At 35.5% G+C, this 20,816-nt stretch overlaps 4 protein-coding genes and 1 pseudogene across 7 annotated transcripts; all 5 read left to right on the top strand.

Annotated features, from left to right (window-relative positions):
- Nucleotides 1-349: 349 nt before the first annotated feature.
- On the top strand, nt 350-2,796 carry LOC125210910 (nifU-like protein 4, mitochondrial). Its single transcript, XM_048110543.1, has 3 exons — nt 350-713; nt 1,082-1,243; nt 2,098-2,796. Exons 1-3 carry the CDS (start codon nt 497-499, stop codon nt 2,556-2,558), a joined length of 840 nt encoding a protein of 279 aa, XP_047966500.1. The 5' UTR covers nt 350-496; the 3' UTR covers nt 2,559-2,796.
- A 1,110-nt stretch (nt 2,797-3,906) lies between these two features.
- LOC125209195 lies at nt 3,907-8,408 on the top strand (annotated as a pseudogene).
- A 611-nt stretch (nt 8,409-9,019) lies between these two features.
- LOC125211476 (organelle RRM domain-containing protein 1, chloroplastic-like) lies at nt 9,020-11,579 on the top strand. Of its 4 annotated transcripts, none has more exons than XM_048111290.1 (9): nt 9,020-9,420; nt 9,736-9,833; nt 9,952-10,192; nt 10,314-10,363; nt 10,426-10,509; nt 10,663-10,743; nt 10,837-10,905; nt 10,990-11,096; nt 11,180-11,579. In XM_048111290.1, exons 1-9 carry the CDS (start codon nt 9,092-9,094, stop codon nt 11,270-11,272), a joined length of 1,152 nt encoding a protein of 383 aa, XP_047967247.1. In that variant the 5' UTR covers nt 9,020-9,091; the 3' UTR covers nt 11,273-11,579. The 4 variants fall into 4 exon arrangements, with proteins under 4 accessions (XP_047967247.1, XP_047967249.1, XP_047967245.1 ...); XM_048111292.1 differs by having other exon boundaries at nt 9,021-9,420; nt 10,444-10,509; XM_048111288.1 differs by having other exon boundaries at nt 9,021-9,420; nt 10,266-10,363.
- A 331-nt stretch (nt 11,580-11,910) lies between these two features.
- On the top strand, nt 11,911-14,627 carry LOC125216209 (GDSL esterase/lipase At5g03610-like). Its single transcript, XM_048117867.1, has 5 exons — nt 11,911-11,988; nt 12,057-12,233; nt 13,071-13,348; nt 13,962-14,247; nt 14,342-14,627. Exons 1-5 carry the CDS (start codon nt 11,925-11,927, stop codon nt 14,533-14,535), a joined length of 999 nt encoding a protein of 332 aa, XP_047973824.1. The 5' UTR covers nt 11,911-11,924; the 3' UTR covers nt 14,536-14,627.
- Nucleotides 14,628-16,166: 1,539 nt separating this feature from the next.
- LOC125214986 (copper transport protein ATX1-like) lies at nt 16,167-18,630 on the top strand. Its single transcript, XM_048116251.1, has 4 exons — nt 16,167-16,221; nt 17,385-17,412; nt 17,861-17,936; nt 18,201-18,630. Exons 2-4 carry the CDS (start codon nt 17,404-17,406, stop codon nt 18,431-18,433), a joined length of 318 nt encoding a protein of 105 aa, XP_047972208.1. The 5' UTR covers nt 16,167-16,221; nt 17,385-17,403; the 3' UTR covers nt 18,434-18,630.
- Nucleotides 18,631-20,816: the final 2,186 nt, after the last annotated feature.

Raw genomic sequence — 20,816 nt, 5'->3', positions numbered from 1 at the left:
TTAGATTTTTATGAAGTAGTTTAATGTCAATGTAATTATCAATATACGTAAACATAATATGTATAAAATGTCAATTCGAAATTGTATTGACGTATTTAAAACATGGTATTGATATATTTAATACCTTTTATATTTAAATATTAAAAAATTAATTTACACATGATAAATTATAGACTACTAGACCTTTAAACATCATATTATCTCCAATTAATTATAATTAGTAATTTAGGAAAAGATAGCAATTGGTCACATCCTTCTAAGCTACTCATCCTTCTAAGCTACTCCTACTATTTTAATTTTTGTTTGTATTTTTATATTTACATTTAATTAGTTACTATTAATTGATATAGCATAAGAATTTTCCCCCAAAATGAATTAGCGACACAGCGGCCCGAGCGCCAAACACCGCCGCCGGAAAACTGGGAATCAACTCATCCTCCGCCGACACAACTCGGAAATTCTGAGGAGAGAGGGAGCAGAAATCGTTTGATCAACAATGAAAATTTGGGGAAGACTGATAAATCGAGCAATTCTTCTCAGCAGTGGCAATGGCGGAATACTATCGAAACCCTTAAATCCTCGAAATGGGGCTTGTGGGGCCGGCGCATTCCGCCGGAACATCTTCTCGTCTGCCTCGTCTCCTTCGATTTATTTGTCGGATTTGAACGTGCTGAAGTCTTCATTACGCTCCTCCCAGCGGAATCAGTTCCAAGGTCTGTTCACCTGTTAAATACTTATCTTTATGTGTCTGAAGGCAGGATTTTGATAAATTGGTAGGCGGATTAGGTTAATTTCATGTTTATTAATTAGTGAAAATAAGGCTTCCGAAAATCCCTATTGTTTGAGGGTTTGAATAGATATTTGTGTTTGTTAGCGCTGATAACAGTTGGTTTTGGTAAATTTGTTGTTCCTTTAATTGAATTTGTGTGAATATTGAGATTGGTTTGTATGCACTATTTGTTGGCCTTCTACTGTTTGAGAGCACAAGTGGTTGGTTTTTCATATGAATACTACTTGATGTAGAAATAGATTTATGCAGGGTAATGTTTTAGCTAACAGTTCTAAACTTGGGATATGACAGAGCAGAGGAGGAGCATGTTTATCCAGACACAGTCAACTCCTAATCCTGCCTCGCTGATGTTCTATCCCGGGAAGCAAGTTATGGAGACAGGGAGTGCCGACTTTCCTAATGCACGCTCTGCTATGAGTTCGCCACTGGCAAAGAGTCTTTATGGAATTGATGGTAGGCATTATCTTCCTACTCTCGAAAAAAGGGTTTACGTACACAAGTTTCTGTTAGTTATGTGTTTATTAGAATTTATTAGTTGCAAACACATGATACACTGAAGATTTTGATATGTGCTGTGTCGTCCAATGACTAGGCTTGTAGTCGAATCTAGAGAATAGGACAAGCTAAAATTTATTTCTAACTTGGAGTTATACAAATCGCATATATAAGGCACAGTTTCTGCATTTTGCTTGTGCCTTGTAGTCAGATTCTGCCATATCATTTCAGTTTGGCTTATGATTATTCCGTTTTGGCATAGAAGGACAATGAATGAATTATTAAGAACATTCCTATAAGTGCATTAAGCGATTGACTCTCGTGTTGGATTTTCCATATGGGGACTACTCAAGGAGATTGCTCTTATTTGGTATAGTTATGTAAGTTCCATGAGCATTATGTAAATTGTTTCCAGTGGGAGATACAGCAAGCACCCTCTTAGTTATGGGATCAAAAACAGAAACCTTGCAGTTGATTTTGCATTGGAGAATTGTCTAGAAAAAGTTTAAGATGAGACTGAAATTGCAGTCACTAGAAATTAGGTGGTTTGAAGAACCTTATAATGAAAATATTTAATTCTGTGTTGGTTCATGGTTGTAAGAGCATGTGCATGATATATATTAAGCTTGGCTCTTCTAAATATCATGAGAATATCTTGTGTGTTGTCTGTGATATCATGTATCCGAGCTACCATCATGTCATTTTCTATATTAGAGTTTCGGGCATCTCATCTTCAGATATGGAGTATAATTTTTAGGTTAATGATTCATTGGAATCGATCATAAGTTCATAACTTATACTTGACTGTGCAGGAGTGACCAGGGTCTTCTTTGGATCAGATTTTGTGACCGTAACAAAGTCAGATGAAATCTCATGGGATTTGCTCAAACCTCAAGTCTTTGCAGCAATCATGGATTTCTATTCTTCTGGACAGCCGTTGATATTAGATTCAGCTGTTGCTGCCTCCATGGACACAGCCATCAAGGAAGATGATTCAGAAACTGTTGCCATGATCAAAGAGCTCTTAGAAACTCGAATCCGGCCAGCAGTGCAAGACGACGGTGGTGACATTGAGTATGTAGGGTTTGATCTGGACACCGGAGTAGTTAAGCTGCGAATGCAAGGAGCCTGCAGCGGATGCCCTAGCTCATCTGTCACTCTGAAATCTGGGATTGAGAACATGCTAATGCATTACGTCCCTGAGGTCAAAGGTGTGGAACAGGAATTTGATGAAGAAGAAGATGCAACGCTAACTGGAGCGCCACACGAGTAATTTACACTCTATCAGCACAGTCCCCACACATACACATAAAAGAGGAATAAAAACTCACTACTACTAGTTTGGCTATCTCTCCAGCATTTCTCATTCCGTTTGTTCTTTGTAGCTCTTCGGTAGCTAACTTGTTGCGATCATTTGGTCGTTTAGCTTTCTAGTAGCGCGTTAAAGCATCGATGCTGAGGAACAGTGAACTTGCTCGGTTCTGCTTAAATATTTTTGGTGCTTGATCTCATGATATGTTACACTGTATATTTTTTATCATCAGAAACCAACCTGCAAAATTAATCTTGAAAATAGTTGAAATTGTATATAGTCATCTGAATAAATTTTTGAGTGCAGGGAGGGGTAAAATTGGCATACTATATTGTGAAATTATATATTCAGTCTTTTTCTACTCAATTTAAGTTTGCCAAAAACCCACGTCACATGCGGCCATTAATTTTGCCTATACAACTTTAACCAATTACTACCTTTTGTTTCATAATTAATTATGCAAAAGATATTCTTAACTACCCCAACTCACATGGGCAAGTGTTTGGAATTTTTAATTGATTGGTCGAATTATTATAAAATAATTATTAGTATTGTATAAAATACTCTTTCTATTTACAACTAGAAGGTCAATTTTTTAACACTGCGATTAAAAATTTTAAAATAATGATGAGTTAAAAAGTTAATAAAATATAAATCTCAGTTTTTTAATAGGAGTGCTTTTATCTCTATTACAATTAATATTTTAAAATGTCTGGACATGGAAATTGAAATTGTATTAAAAAGTATGAGATGAATAAAGAAGAAAAGATAAAAGGGAGTAAAGTAAGTGATGAAATAAGTAAGAGTAATTATATATCTTATTTTTTATAAAAAAAGAAAAATGATTCAACTTAGTCGAGACATCCTACGATTAAACTTAGTTTGGACGGACGAAATATAAATAAATTGAGTTCTATATGCATACTCATCATTTGTTTTAAAAATGAAATATGAATTTTATTGGATGGATAATTTTAGAAACAAACAAGTGGCTAAAGTATTACTCCATTAATAAACAAGTGTTACATCTTATTTAGAAGAAAATTTGTAACAAAATAAACCGAGACTAATTAACAACATTTTTGTGGATGGATATTAATCTGAATTATTTATTTTCTCTAGAAATAATACTAATATTCAAATTTTAAAATTATTCAATGCCAAAACTATTCCTCAATTTTGAAGCCTCAATCCATCCACCACGTGGCACCAACCGTTCCCTTTCCCTCCACCTGCATTCACTACTCTAATTTCTTGTAAATTCACCAAATTCACGAAGATTCAATGCAGCAGCAGCAGCAACATGCGACGGCCGAGAGCATAAAGTTTTAGTCTTGATCCCAAATAAAATCTGGAAGAAATAATGAATATGAAATGGTGCGGGTCCAGATTCGATGAAGTTGAAAGCAACGGGAGCGTGCTATCCATTCGCTGGCCACACGCCCCATCCATGGCGCCACGCGAATTCACCGTGCCCCACCCTATCCCAACGCAGCCGCCTAGTACAACCAATTCAGCACGAGGTACACCTCCGCCACGAACGCCCGTCGATTTCTTTAATCCTAAGCGTTTTAAAATAAAAACCCGTTCTTGCACGGTCCAATCACATCTCCATCGCTGAAATTAGTTTTCCCAACTACCCTCGTGTTTTTTTCCATCCTTTAATAGAAATAGTATAAGTTACTAGAATTTAGATAGATATATAGAGAGAGGGAGTGGTATTGATTATTGATCATCAAGAACTCTATAGAGAGAGAGGGGAGTGAGGAAAGTTGGGATCTTGGTGAAGATGGCGCCATGGTTGGAGGGGCTGAGGCAGCTGAGGCCACTGGTGCACCTGTTGTTGCCACTGATGGTGCATTGGATTGCTGATGAGATGACTGTTTCTGTGCTGGTTGATCTCACAACTAACGCCCTTTGTCCAGGAGAGGAGAATTGTTCTGAGGCCATTTATATCAATGGCATCCAGCAAACTGTCAGTCTTTCTTCCTTAACACACACACACACACACACACACACCCCATTCTTTTGGTTGGAAGGTTAAAGTTGTGTGAATTTTGGACAATTTACACTGAATTTTGTATGAAGTGTTTTAGTTCTGATATACCTATCCATTTGACTCATCTGGGCATGCCTAGAGTTTGTTGATTTTCTTGTTATGTGTTCTTGGATTTTGGTAAATTTCTGTGGTGTTTTTAGAGGTTGATTGGATTTGAGATATCTTTGGGTTGCTTGTGCCATTTGATAAGTGAAGATATTTTCTGCTCCCACTTGAGTATATACTTTAGTAGTAAAGGTCCATATTAAATTATAAAACTATCCCACTTTTCAATGCCTGATGTTGATTGATTGTTTTTAATAAGCTCATCCATTGATTTTAATCTTATGCAGAAAGTGACATTTATATGGTTTTTACTTTTCTAGTTACAGAAAAAACCCTTTTTATGCATTGTTTAGTTTACTTATATATTACAGAATTTAGTGGCCATAATTGGTATCTCTTGTGGGTATTTCTTTTAAATTAACTACTGAAACTGATACACATATGTCACCGGATGTGTATAACCATTACAATCTGTTGTGATCGTTTTGACAAAAGCTAATTTTGATAGTGGTGATAGACCACTGAAGGTGCTCTTGTGGGCATCAGTATAGTTCAGAGAGGAGAATATGGCTGTCGTCAATGAAAGGGAATTCTGTCAGTGTCCAATTCGTCAAGCTATGGATCAATGGCATACATGCCATTTTCTTGCTGAGTTTTACTACGGATGCCATATTAGAATAAAAAAGCTAATTCGAATACAAGGTCTGCCTCTTAATGACAAAGATAATGCTGATAGGGGATTGGGGATATATTTCTTTGTATATTAGCCAGATAAGTGAAGAGATGCTACTAATCAGTTCAACTAGCAGTAGTGATATGGCCCGGCTTTCAAATATCATGTCACAATTAAGACCATTATTCTAGGTTCCATGCTCTTCTATGTATACTCGTTGTTTTCTGATTGGATTTCTCATTGACTTTCATTTGAGTGCTAGAGAGGAGATATTAGCCTTTTATTTATTAGATCTGCTGTCTCTATTTAGATATTATCCTGGTGCAGAAATATTGGATAGAAATTATAAGGTCAAGAACAACGACTGAAAAGGCATGCTGCAGTGGAGATTTTTATTGCTGGTTACCAATAGGGACCAAGGCCGGAGTAGTAGTGTGGTTAAGGCAATAAAAGTTCATTTTCTCTTTATTGATATTGTTACTACAAATCTTCACCTAGGGAACCTGAAAAAGAATTAAATAACCAATCATAGTTGAAAAACAAATGAACGGGAAGGAATATCTCTTATGTATAACCTGACCAGTAAATTCTAATTTTTTGGCTATTGTAGCAAGACTGAAGGAATAATTACCAATGCAATTAATACCGCTGCTTAGTATTTCTATAATACTTTTTGCATCACTGCACGCTGCATTGATATTATACTTCTCTAAATTCAGCTTGTGGTTTGTGCTTGTAGATTACCGGAATATTCAAGATGATAGTTATACCCCTCATGGGTCAGCTGTCTGATGAGTATGGACGTAAACCTTTCCTACTTCTCACAGTATCAACAAATATTGTCCCTTTTTGTATGTTGCCTCGAAGCCTTATTATATTCACTATTCTTTGTTGTTGCTTTAATGTACTCCATTTGTTAACCACACATATCATCAATTTGCAGCTTTACTTGCAATCAATCAAGCTAGAGGAACAGTCTATGCTTATTATGCTATTCGTACTATTGCTATGATAATAAGCAAGGGGACCATTTTCTGCATTGCAGTCGCATATGTTGTAAGTTCATTGCTGATACTATACAATACTATCTGCCAATACAAGAACTATGTTTACTCACTCTTTAACAATATCTCAGGCCGATATAATCGATGAGGGCAAGAGGGCTGCTGTTTTCAGTTGGATGACTGGCCTTTTCTCTGTATCACTTGTCATAGGAAACTTGCTAGCACGTTTTCTTCCGGAAGAATATATTTTCCAGGTAAACTTAAGATGTGACCTTTTCTCCATTTCATGTATCAGTCTTTTACCCACATAGTTATGTGACGTTACTTTCAATTTTAGGTGTCGATAGTTCTGTTGACCTTCGTCCCAGTTTACATGTGGCTGTTTCTGAACGAAACAGTGAAATCAACTCGAAAATCAGACCATGATATTTCTTGCTTAAACAAGGCAGTTAGTATTGTTACAAATCGATATTACTCGATGAAGAATGCTGCTTATATTTAGATGTTTCACATTCATTTTGTTTATGAATACATATTTTCTGATCTAATTCTGTGCAAGCATAAATAGCACCAATTCCTATAATCTTATAGTACTTATAGCCTTTTGATTTCCTTAGCCCAACGCTTAGCGCATTTCTTTCGCTCCTTCTTCTATGAGCTGGGATCGTCTGGTATCAGCAGTGTCATAATGGTACGTCTCTGACAACTGTATCAGAAGTTAATGAAAACTTCTACACATCCACTTTTCATATTCAATTTTTCCTTTTCCATCACATCTGTCAAAAAATGGGAAAATGACATACAACCATTAATTATGCTTTATTATCCTGCAGTACTATATGAAAGCAGTTTTGGTTTCGACAAAAATCAATTATCAGAAGTTTCGATCATTGTGGAAGTTGGCTCAATCTTTTCTCAGGTACTACTTGATCTTATGCTCTCGGAATTATTTTCGTATTTAACCACTGTCATGAACCTCCATCCATATGAATTGTTGCTGTGACAAATGTCTTCTCATCCTAATTCTTGCTCCTTCAATTGCTTGTTTGAAGATATTGGTGCTTCCGCTACTTAATCCTTTGGTCGGCGAGAGAGTGATTCTTTGTGCAGCCTTGCTCGCGTATACCGCATATGTGAGTTACTATAATATGTAAAAGAAATCTGAAAACATCTACTTTTCTCCAAAAAGAGGGTTTCACAAAAATTTGTTTACGCAGGGATTGCTTTATGGATTGGCCTGGGCACCATGGGTATGTAACTCGTATAGACACACGCAAGAACTATTCCGACTGAAAATTTAGATTTAATTTTTTTCCAGCAACCACATCGTTAAGTTTTTATCGTGTTTTTCTTGATTGCTAACCATGCCAACACAGGTGCCTTATGTGAGTACTTGTTTTGGAATCATCTATGTCCTTGTCAAACCCGCTGTAAGTTCTTTTCTTTCCTCGTCGTTGCCAAAAAAATAAATGTAGATTTTCTCCATCATGATATCGTCTAACTTGCTCAATGTTTTCAAAATGGCAGACGTATGCAGTGATATCCAAGGGATCAACTTCAGCAGATCAAGTCAGTTCACTTCTGAAATTTAATGATGGATCTCTCGGCTGTGTTCTCACTTGCATCTCTCGTTTTCTTGAATCAGGGTAAAGCGCAAGGCTTCGTAGGTGGCGTGCAATCCATTGCAAGCTTTCTTTCACCACTTGCAATGAGTCCTCTAACCAGTGAGTCTGCCACTCGATTATATCATCCATCTTGCCTGTGACAAAAAGGAATGCCGTGGAGTGCATCTGATTATCTCTTTTTCGATCTTTTCTTTTGTACAGCGTGGTTTCTATCAAGCGACGCACCTAAGCTAGCTTGATACATACATGTATGCACTGCTACGGTTTGGAGCGTGTTTGCCTTATTGTGGCTCGCTTGCTCAGGTGGTGGCGTTGTGCTTCGCGTGGACGCTTAACCTAGACGCGCCAAAGAAGAACGCGGAGGAGCAGCAAACGGAAGATGTGGAAACACCACTTCTGTCATAATCATCAACTACTGGTGGTCTTGAGTAGGGAAATCTACTCTTTGGTTGGATCTCTCTCTTTCCTCTAGAATGGAAATGATGGTATTCAAGTGAAAATTTTGAGGGAGAAGATGGTAAGTTGGCATGGTGTATAGGTTGATGGGAGAGAGAGAGAGTAGTTTGTATGAAGTAGTTCCACTAAAATAAGCTGTTCTTAGAGCCAAATTAAATGTTGTATCTTATGAAATTTGATTATATCTATGAAATTCGATTAATATCTTATTTTATTTTTGTTGTGTAAAATTTCTTTATTTATTTTCATCCATTAAGCTGATACTATACATAAAAATAGGTCCTTTTGATGGGTTAGAAGTTGTTCACAATTAGTTTAATTAAGATTAGTTCAGTTTTATTGAAACTATTTAACTACTGATAGTTTACAATATTTTGACAATAATAAATTAATTAAAAATCTAAAACCAAAATCAATTTTTAATATATTTATTAGAACTTACAATGGGGATATTTCTGAAGAATGAAAGAAAAAAGAATTTGGCTTTTAATATCAGTACAAATGAAAAAGGATTAAAATAATTTAATTTTGAGAAATCGACATTTAAAAAAAAAAAAAATTTGAGTGTAAACTGAAAAACTGCACAAAATTCTGCTATCCCTTCACCGATTGAAGGTGTGTTGTAGTGAGACATGGAAGCACAGCTCTCTTCTTTAGCGGCGTTTCCACCAATCTTTGCTAAACCTTCCACAATCCCACACTGCAACATCTCCTTCCCCGCCAGAACAACTTCTCGAGACCTCACCTCTCCAAATTCTACTTTTCCATTTTTTACTTCGACAATTATAAGAGCACAAATTGCTTCAACCACCTCTTCTTCAACGACCCATTCTGGAAAATTCAGCACTCGCCGCGATAATCAGCATTGGATGGTGGTGGTCGAAGCCCCGCCGCCTGAGCTCATCGCTAGGTCCCAAATTATCGATTACTATGTCAGCAAAGTTAGAAGCGTTTTGGAGAGGTGGGCTTTTGTTACATCTTCGCAAGATTTTGCCTTTTTCAATTTCTTGATGTTTTTTATTTCATGTTTGTGGCTCTTTTGTTGTTGGTGATTACTTGTTTGTAACTTTTCTTGGAAGTTAGAAGCGTTTTGGACAGGTGGGTTTTTATCATATCTTGGCAAGACTTGACCTTTTTTCAATTTCTTGAACAATGTTTTTGATGTTTATGTTTGTGGTTCTTTTGTTGTTGATGATTGGAACATCATGTTCTTATCTCTTTGTGTGTATGTGTGTGGTAGAAATTGGTTTAATCTTGGTGGTGTTGTTTTTCTCAGTGAGAAGGATGCTCAGAGGTGTATATATGATGCTTCCTGTGATACCCATTTTGGCTTTTGCTGTGACATTGATGAACAAAGAGCTAATGAGCTAGCAAGTACGTCTCCCCTTTTCGCGTTGTTGATGCGTTATCGTATTGTATATATATGTGGTTTTCTCAGTGAGAATGGAAGTTGTGGCAATAGTGATTTTTAAGTGATGAATTTTGACATCAGGTGTGCCTGGAGTGTTATCTGTTAAGCCAGACCCCGATGTTGATTCCACGCAGAAAGACTACAGCTATCCGAGTATTGAACTGAGTACTGATTCAACGCCTTTGCTTGGAAGCACATTGCTGTTTCCTGCTGGGACTACTAAGCAGTGGCTTGTTCGGATGGAGAGACCAGCAATCGGAGCCATCAGAAAGGCGCAAGTGGTTGATTATTACGTTCAAGTCTTGATGAGGGTTTTGAGGAAGTGAGTAGTCTTACTTGCTGCTTTATGTCTCTTATGAGATGTTTCATAATGTGATATTGTGTTTTTAATTCAGTGAGAGTGATGCTCAGATGTGTATTTACCACATTTCCTGGCAATCCAGTTTCGGTTTCTGCTGTGAACTAGATGATGAGTGCGCTCGAGAGTTAGCTGGTTTGTATACTGCATCTTTATACATACGATCGACATTTTTGATATGATAAATTTGGTGACAGATATAATCATCGGTGCAGATGTGCCTGGTGTTCTATCAATCCAGCCAGACAAAAACTTTGGTTCAGATGATAAAGATTATGCAGGTTTTTCATCATAAAACCGTTTGACCCATCCTATGGAATCTTCGTATTTTTCTTTTTCTCGTTTCGTTCTTGCTTTCCTCTTTGTCCACCAAAACTAGGCCGCAGAATTACTTGTAAAATATTAGTGAAGGAAAAAACCGTATGCATTCGCAGGTAAGAATACTGGAGCCTCTGAAAATTCTTCAGCTTCGACACTGGCAAACAATATTCGTACAAAGAAGCTCTTCGTGACTGGTATACTTCAACTCATATACCCGTAAATTTCTGTTTTGTAAATCTATACGTGTAATTTCAGCTGAAAATACTCGTGTTGTGTTCTGTCCTTAGGTCTGTCCTTCTACACGTCTGAGAAAACATTACGTGCAGCGTTTGAAGGTTTTGGTCAGCTCGTTCAAGGTAACGAATGGTCAAACATTTAGAGCGCGATTTATGAAATGAATGACCTTTATTTCTAAGCTTTCTTTTTTTCGCTGCCATCAGTTAGAATCATAATGGACAAGATCTCCAAGAGGTCGAAAGGCTATGCCTTTGTCGAATACACTACGGAAGAGGCTGCGAGCACTGCACTCAGAGAAATGAATGGAAAGGTAAGCCCATTTTTTATATCTTGCAAGAATCATTCTCAACTCAAACAAGATTGTTTGATGCTATTCGTGTTTCCTCGTCTCAGATCATCAACGGCTGGATGATAACAGTCGATGTTGCCAAGACCAACCCACCAAAGTTCAGCATGTCCCAAACAGGAGCCACTGCTGCATCTTGATGCATTACGTTATATCTTCCCAGCTCGCGAATTCAACCAATTCGTTCGTGTTTCTGCTCAAGCATGCACGCACACTGACCAGAAGGTACAACTGCCGTGATTGTATCATCATCCGTTGCCATTTGTTCATCCGACCAATCCATCAAGAGATGATGAAACACGAAGGCGACCACACAGCTCGTACGACAGAGCTTAGAGAACTGCTGAGGATGCAAATTTACATGAAAACTGTACAAAGGTTGTAAACCACTGTTTGGATTTGTGAAGCTATGTTCATGTAATAATATCTGTTTTTTTCTGTTATTAATATAATTATTATTACAAAATATAATGACTTATAATCAAACAGAGGCCTCAAGCATCTTAGCTAATTTTATTTTCACTTTTTAATCTTTTTTAAAATTTAAATTCACTGGTCATTAATTAATTTTGGTGTCACTCTACCAACCAGCTCCATCCATGGTTAATTATTCTTTGGCATTATTTATCTAATATTTATTGTCTGTGAAATTATAGTAACAACATTTATTGCATTCGGTGTTAAATTTATAAGTTTCAGTTATTTCTCACCTGCCACAACTAATCAGTTTATATAAATCTTGAATCAAATCAATATACTATTTTTCATTACATTTCAATTTGTCGACCAAAAATGGGAAAGAAAGTGGTCTTGACACTATTCATCTGCCTCCTCTCTTCTGCTGTTCCCTCCAAAGGTTTCACACTTTTCTTCAACATTTTTAGTACAGAACAATTTGATTTCTGACATTGATATTTGAAGCAGGAAAGGATGATGTTGGTGGAAGAAATGTGAAGCTGCTGTTCGCGTTCGGAGATTCGTATGCAGACACGGGAAACCTGCCGTCGGTCTCAGTATCGTGGAAGACTCCTTACGGCCTCACTTACCCGGAGAACCTTCCTGGAAGATTCTCCGATGGTCGGGTTCTCACAGATTACATTGGTATGTTCACACTATATTAACTATTTATATTAATTGACTCGACCTCTCGATTTATTGGTTGGAAGAGAACTATCCTATAGTATTTGGGTTTTACTAATTAATTAATGAGTTACTACCTCCGTCCCCAAAATTTGCTACACTTTGACCCGACACGGGTTTTAAGAAATGTAATGGGGTGAGTTGAAAAAATTGGTGGGATTTTTAAAGTATTAGTTTTATAATAAACGCTAGCATTTAACGAAGCATTAATATAGGTCCACTACCAAATTGTAAAAGCGAAGTGTATCAAATTTTCGTGGACTGACCGAATGGTAATATGTATCATATAATAAGATATTGGTGTGATCTCAAAAAGTATATATCACAATTTTTTCTAATAAGAATTATGAAAATTTCTACTATATATGCGACATAGGATTTTTTATTGAAGTCCTATTCGTATTGTCAATCAGTAATTTCTCACCTATCGTTACTAGTGTTTTCTTATGTTGGTTCAATTATAGTAATGAAATTAAATACTACGAAGTTTGATTTATAAATTATATATACATAAGAAGAAGAGTGATTTAAGGCAACCAAGACCAAAACACAAGTTCATTATAACTAGTGTTTTCCATGGATCAACAACATATGATAATTCTTTTTTATGTGCTATATTTTACTATGATAATATTTTTTGTATATACAATAATATTTCGTTCATGGTTAACAACATACGTTTTTTAAAATATTGGTTTACTGAGTTCATTGCATTTTTAGCATACCCAAATGGAAAATTAGGCCCTCTTGCGATATTGCGATGCATATTTGATTCGGCTCAATTGTTACACCTTGCAGCCTCGTTTTTTGGTGTAAGGGCGCCTTTGGTGTACCGTCGGATCAAGAATTCCGGCGCAAAATCAGTGGTAGAAAATGGGATCAATTTTGCTCATGGAGGGTCTGGGGTGTTCCAGACATTGTATGATCTACCAAACATGACCACACAAATTGATTTTCTCCAACAACTTATAGAGAAAAACGTGTTTGCCACACACGACTTGAGTTCCTCAATCGCCCTCGTGTCCCTTGCCGGCAACGACTATGGTGCTTATCTAGCTAGAAACGGCGCCTTCCAGGTATTAAAGTTGTTCAACAAATTACATTTCCCATTTTTCTAATCATATTTTTATTTATATATCGTGTGTCTATTTATAAATAATAATATCCCAATCATTACTATAAAAAAAATCACGGACAACAAAATAAATCAATTTACTCTACTAACTTTTAGTGATTTTATCATTTTTATCACAACATTTGAAATTTATCTCTCACTTAATTTTATCCATTTTTTTTTTAATTTGATATTTTTTCAATCTTGTCAACTTAGTATCAAATTCTATTATCGGAATTTCACTCCAACAATATAATGGTGAAATGTTTTGTCGGAGTTGGCCAATTAGTTTTCTTCCAAAGTAAATTATATACGTGAAGATTAATTTTTTTAAAAAGTAATTATATGAAAACTTTTTTGTCCCTTTTAAGGTGGCGAGCGGAAAATAATGAACTAGCTAATGTATTCAAGATAATTACGTAGGTTGAAAATTATAGGCTAAAATTAATATAATTACTAAAGATAAAAATTTATAAATTTCAATGTAATTTAAAATAAATATAAAATTATTAAAAGTCGGGATATATTCGATCATTAACCCTATTTCTTTTATCACGACGAACCTTGTGAGTCAGGGACTAGAAGGATTCTCAAGATCAGTGATCAACCAACTGATGTCAAATGTGAAGAGGCTAAATAGCTTTGGAATCAAGAAAATATTTGTGACAGGAATTGGACCCTTAGGTTGTTTGCCTCAAAGCACAGCCTCAAATTCATACCAAAATTGCAATGCAGCACTCAATAATTTCTCAATGTCACACAACCAATTGTTGGAGCAAAATATATTTCAATTGAACTCTGAGGCTGCTTCTCCTATCTTCACATATTTGGACCTCTACACTAGCTTCCTTTCTGCCTTGGGTACGAAATCTCGAATTCCCCAAAACGTTTCTGACTAATAGATCACGGGTTTGAATTTCACCTAACGTTTTGGGTTTTTGTGGAATTTAATTAGGAGATGGGCCAAATAGATTGAAGCCATGTTGCAGTGGTGAGTGTGGAGGAGTTGACAAGAACGGGAAAAAGAAGTATGTGGTGTGCGGGGATCTTAGCCGTTCGATTTTTTGGGATTCGATCCATCCGTCCGATTCGGGTTGGGGTGCTGTTTTTTCTACTCTCAGGGAATCTATGCAAACTAATCTTGGTTAGTTTATATTTTCTATTGTGCTCAGACGACCTATGTGGTCTAAAATATTCCCTTCGTCTTTATTATTTTATTGAACTTTCTTTTTATGAGTGCATTTATGGATGCATTATTAAATTGAAATTGTCCGTTCAGTTGGACTGATAATTCCGATCATGGAATCATGATTCAGTTTCGGAATTTTTGGAATAGTTAATAATCTTTGGCTCATAATCATGGTAACTTGGAGAAAATTGTTAAAAACCATGCAAAATTGCCTAAAATGATTGATTTTAGATTGGAATTGAATCTTTCGGTTACCAATTTAAACTCGAAACTGTAAATTTACTTGGCTGACTAATTACACTTCCGCTTCTCTTAATAAAATAATATTTATGTTGTGTATTTTTTTATTTATTTATCAAAATAAAAGGTTGCTAGTTGAGTTGGATCTAAATACAATAGGAAACTTGTTTTTTTTTTTTTTTAACATTCGGGTAAGAGAGCAATTCATGAAATCAACTAAACGAGGTCACCCAAAGGCCAAAGCCCAATGGATAATGGAATTTGTTTTAATTTATACTGCTAAACTTTAAATAAAAAGCCAATGAAGTTGAGATCCAACATTCAAAGGTTCAAATTGAGATAGTATATTGAAAGGCCCTTCCCCTAAAAAAAACTAACAAAATTCTACCAAAAACGTAAAGGTAACAAATGAAATAAATTAACATATCATAAGACTCAACAGCATATCAAACAAACTGCGACTTTTGGCCATTTTATAGTAGTATTATTGAGTTATCACAATTCGTTTATTATTAACTAGTACAATTTGTACTACCATAACTAATCTTGAAAATTATGGATTACCTAGAATAATCGAGTAAGAATATTGACCTTTTGTCTAGAACGATTGAATTGAATTGTCAACCATCAAGTTAAGGATGAATTTATCCAAATTAAGAAAGGGGGAAAATAGGGAGAACAAAACTACTGTATAATTTGAGAAATTTGAATATTCGATATCAAACCCTAATTTTTTAGAAAATGTCATTTTCTCTTATTTTACCAATTGTGCTTTAAAATCAATATCCAACTAAAAATGCATATTATTACGGGACGAAGCAAGTATAATGATTAAAAAATAAAAAATTGATCATTTTATAGAATCATGCATGGATTGTTTTTCTTTTGTAATTTAAGTTAAAAAGACACTAGCTAACATTATTTTGAGATGTCCGCATCAATTATAAATATAAATTCTTGGTTTGATATTATTAATATTTCCAATTCACTAGCTACCCATCAATTGCAATTACTTCTTCTCAACACAAACTTCCATAAGTACAAGACTAGTATACATTTTATAAAATGATTAAAAAACCCAACAATTGATCATATAAAAATGATTTAGTACAATAAGAATCATGTATCGATTGCTACCATTTTTTTTAATCTTCCAAGTTAATAAAATGCACTCACTTATTTCACGTGCTTGTACTTCATGAGCTTTGAAGTAGTACATCTTTGCAATTGTAGTACCATAGAATAAAGAGTATAGTATTTGGTAGTACTACTAATAATACTAACCCTAAAGAATAGAATGTGGTATTTTTAGGTCCACCTTGATCGAAAAAAATATGCCTTCCTTCTACGATATGCCAAGAAATTTGGTCACCAATCAACAAATTTCCCATTTTCAACAACTTTAGGTACGTTAATTAGTTTTATTCATTTACCACCTTCTTATAATTAATAATGATGTGGTTTCTTTTAAACTGTAAAGTATTTTATCCGCATCTTATTACATTCATCAATGCACTTGCTCAAGAGACGTGAGATACGAATACTTATTCTAGTATAGTAGTATTCGTGTCGGAACATGATTAGTGGGCGCTTGAAAATATATTTAAAAATAATAATTATTTTAATATTATGGAACCTGAAGTATTTGATACGCATCGATTTTCCACAACGACATTCCATGATATTGAGAGATGAAGGATTTGAAAACCTTTGGAAAAAAGAAAAGCCATTGAATTGAATGTGTGGTTGAACGGACCAATTTGAATCAAAATGATTCAAAATTGACTATATTTGGGGTATGAGTAGCCTGTGAATATGATATTGTTTTTGGAAAGGACCCAATAAATTTAGAGATATTTTATGTGATTTTTGGATAAAATGTGAAATACTGAATTTAGAAGTGCAATTTATTTATTGGTGTGTGCGGCGGCGGGGGATCTAGTTACTTTTCTATAATAAAATAAAATTTCTAGAACTTTCTAAAGAAAGAACGAAAAAAAAAATATAGTTATATTGGCAAATTGACATTATGAGAAAATGAATTTATGTGCTTTTTAGCTAGTTATAACAAGAGACAATACTTATTTAATTGTGAAACTAAAATAAAAATTATAGCTTTAAAATTTGTTAGTAATGATTCCATAATAGGAGTAGTTAATATCAAAATTAATACAATAAAATTAAATATTGTTCTGTTTTTAAGTGTTAATTAAAACAACATTGATACTATGCCTTAAATGGCTGGTTTTATTTTCGCCTTATATTTAATTTTGATTTTAACCATTAGAGACAATGGTAAAAAATAGAAAAATGATGCTATAATGTTGACACTTTAAAATTCTTATCTAAACTTATTAAAATGGAATTTTAAAATAATAAAATTAAAATATCAGAAAAACAAATTCAGAATCAAAATCACCTGTCAAATCAGATTATTTAAAATATTTATGTATTGTTTCAATAAATTTCTGCTCTATAAATATCAAGAGACTCAGCGCCAAAGTCTCATCTCATCCCATTATCATAACCTTCTCTGACTTTTTGCCATCCCTCTTTCTTCATTGATCAGCTGCAAAACCTCAATCATCATGTCGCAGGTGAGTTTTTTTGCCTTATTATACTTCAATTTTCCCCTAGAATTTAGTTGACTTAACTTGGTATCCTATGTTTGTGCACTTCTTTTTATAAGATTTTAATCTAATTTCGTCTGTCTTGCTTGATTGGTGGATTATTAAATTGATTGACTTTAATAAAAAAAAATTGGAAAAGATTTGATCTTGGGAAATTACTGTATCTGGGGTTTTGCATCCTATGCTAGAAGAATGCTGAAAAGCATCAATTTGGGGCCAAACATGCATTGGATCTGCTATTTGTGGAAAAATCATGTTGTTTTGTTCTTGATTTTGAATCTTGTTCTGATCATTTTGTTGATTCTTGCTGAAATTAGGTTATCAAATTATGAGCTAGATTGGTGAAACACTAAGTTCACATTTAAGTTTCTTGAAATTTATTGCTGAGTATTTCTATGTTTTGATCCTATTGCAGACTGTGGAGCTGAAGGTTGGCATGTCATGCCAAGGCTGTGTGGGAGCTGTTAAGAGGGTTCTTGGAAAGTTGGATGGTTTGTCAACTTCTCTATACATCCATAGCTCTAATAAGATCATCATGTTTATGTATATGTTTTTTAGTCCAATACTTATTTGTGCTTGTTTCAAGAATCAATATCATCAACTCTTCTCTTTCTGATTTGGGTATTTTTTTTCTGCATCCATGATTTTTTAGTTAGTATGCAGTTTTTGTGCATTGAATGTTATGTTTCATTAAGCAGCTTATGTTCTCTTGCAAGTATGCTATTGAGAGATGAAGTGTTATTTGAACTCTGCAGGTGTTGAGTCATACGACATTGATCTCGAGCAGCAGAAGGTGACCGTGAAAGGCAATGTCCAGCCTGATGTAGTTCTCCAGACTGTTTCGAAGACTGGCAAGGCGACTGCCTTCTGGGAAGCTCCACCAGCGGAGGCGCCAGCTGCCAAGGCAGCAGAGGCCGAGGCGCCAGCAGCTGAGGCACCAGTTGCTGAGCCAGAGATAAAGCCTTCGGAGACTGTTGCTGCAGCATAAAATTGTAACTCTGCCTTACTAGATTCTTAAGTACTATATGGAAGCAAAGATATGGTCTGTTGTATTCGACATATGTAATCCCTAATAACTTCTTGCACGCTGCTTCTGCTTCACCGTGTAATGTGCTTTTCCTTCTTGTATCACAAGAGAGATGTTTATCTTTTATTTAAGAAATTGAAATAGTGGATTGGAGACAATGGTGATGGTGTTTTTATGGTATCAATTTGTGCTCTTCACCCTTCAACAGTTATTTTGATAAGGTGATCCTAATCAGCAATGCAGACGAAGCTTTTATAGCCTGGTCATGGCAGTTTTGCAGTGTTTCACTCTCAGGTACTCCCATCCTTGTGTCTGGATATCTGTTTCAGAGTTCACCTTACTCATCGACTAAGTATTCGGCGTCGTTGCTGTGCTGATTCTCTGTAGAGAAACTTAATCACCTGCCTAAAATGGAAGAGGTGGGATACCTCAGAGGCTATTTTATTTATAGGAGATTCATAGGACTTAGCTGTGTAGAAATTTTACCTTAACGTGCTCGAGTTTATCGCCACTGTTCTGCAGGAACGAGAAGAAGATGACGAGGCTCTCGTCTGTTGGCTGATACAGACTGAAAAAGGTACATCATCAGTATACTCTCTTGAAGATTACTGATATATATATATAGCTAGTTAGTCATCATATTGTTGCATCAAACATTGAGCTTTCCACGTTCTGCAACGAGCCCTCCAGCTACTAGACTCGTGCACCATCTGCTATGAAACTCGAATGGTGAAACGTTCCCTTTTTTTCCCGAACCAAAAACACATATCAATCCACCTGAATAATTGATCAAGTCTTGATCGCGTGCACTCAGCAAGATCAATGATCTCGATCAAGTCTTGATCTCCGGTATCTAAACCTAAACGAGGCATACACAGATGCCTCCGATCAATCTGTAAACAAAATCAGCAAACCAGAAATCCTTTCTTTCTGCTTCAGCCCAATACGTGAAATATTGTAACATAGCCCTATTAACGTGACAATTATTCCACATAAAAAGAAATTAAACATTTTTAATTGAACGAAATTTACTATTTATGCCATCATAGATTTGTTCTATTTAGTCTCATTGACATAAAAGTGTTATGCGATAGAATATTAATCGAAATCGCGAACAACACCAATTGATATTATAATTAGAAAAGAATAGTGGGCATCAATACATACTTAGAGCAAATCGCATGAAAAATATAAATTTGGGCCAAAAAAGTTCCATTTCATGAATGCAAAGATGGATCTCCATGAGTTCAAATTAAGAAGAATCAATAGTAGGTGAATGAATAATCAACAAGGCCAGTAGAAATATATATGATCAATGTCCAATAAAAAATAGTACTACTATTGTTTTAATTGATTCTCATTAGTTTGATTCTCTCCAAAGCACCATAGGCGTTGACTATAGCTAGCCGAAACACTTCTCTCGACCCGGACCATCTCCAGGACCGTATCCTCATTCCCATGCACCACTTCAAACTCACCCCACTTGTTCCACACCTCACGATCAAATCTCGGATCAGCAAACTGCGACGCATGCTTGTACAATGCACGACCACGATCAATCTCCCCGAGACTCTCCTCAAGTCGCGCGTATCTCAAACACATGACCTTCACATCCTCGTCCGCAAGCTCTGATCCGTTGATGGCTTGCTCGAAGATCACCCTAGTCTTTGTTATGCCATACATTTGAGCTGCCTTGATAATATATGTTGTGTACATTCCCAATTTCTCATTAGGTGGGACAGCTTTTGTGGCCTTGTCATACACCGCCATTATTCTATATGCAAGACCATAGTCTTCCTCCATCTTTGCATATTCAAGATACAGAGGCTTCACTAATTCTGCAGGAGCATCTACAATAGCCCGCTCGAATATATCTCGACCTCGTTCCATCTTAATTCCTCTATATTTCTCACCAAATTTGGATAGATATGCAACAAATTTGGAAATATAGGTCACCCAAATATCCTTCACATCTGGGTACTTGAAGATTGTCACACCTCTCTCATAAACTTTAAATGACTCTTCAATGTAGTTGTGTTCCTGGACAATGAATGAAACAATTAATAGAGTTAGTTATGTCTATATATATAGGTCTAGTTCACTAGTTGGCAAATACCCCTACTACTACTATAATTAGTACAGTACTACTAAGTAATTACTTGAAGAAGCTATGCATATTTTATGATGATTTGTGGATTTGTAAAGCGTCATTTGCACTGGTTCGTTTCCTTTATCCGTCACTATACATATGTAGAAAAAGCATTCAAATTCAATGAAATATTAAGAGAATTAATATCACATTAGTGGAGTACTACATTACTATAGAAACATGAGACCAAAACCA

This window comes from Salvia hispanica, chromosome 3, assembly GCF_023119035.1.
Source record: "Salvia hispanica cultivar TCC Black 2014 chromosome 3, UniMelb_Shisp_WGS_1.0, whole genome shotgun sequence".
Taxonomy (NCBI): Eukaryota; Viridiplantae; Streptophyta; class Magnoliopsida; order Lamiales; family Lamiaceae; genus Salvia; species Salvia hispanica.
The sequence above is the reverse complement of the archived record's forward strand: the minus strand, read 5'-3'. Positions and strand labels throughout refer to the sequence as shown.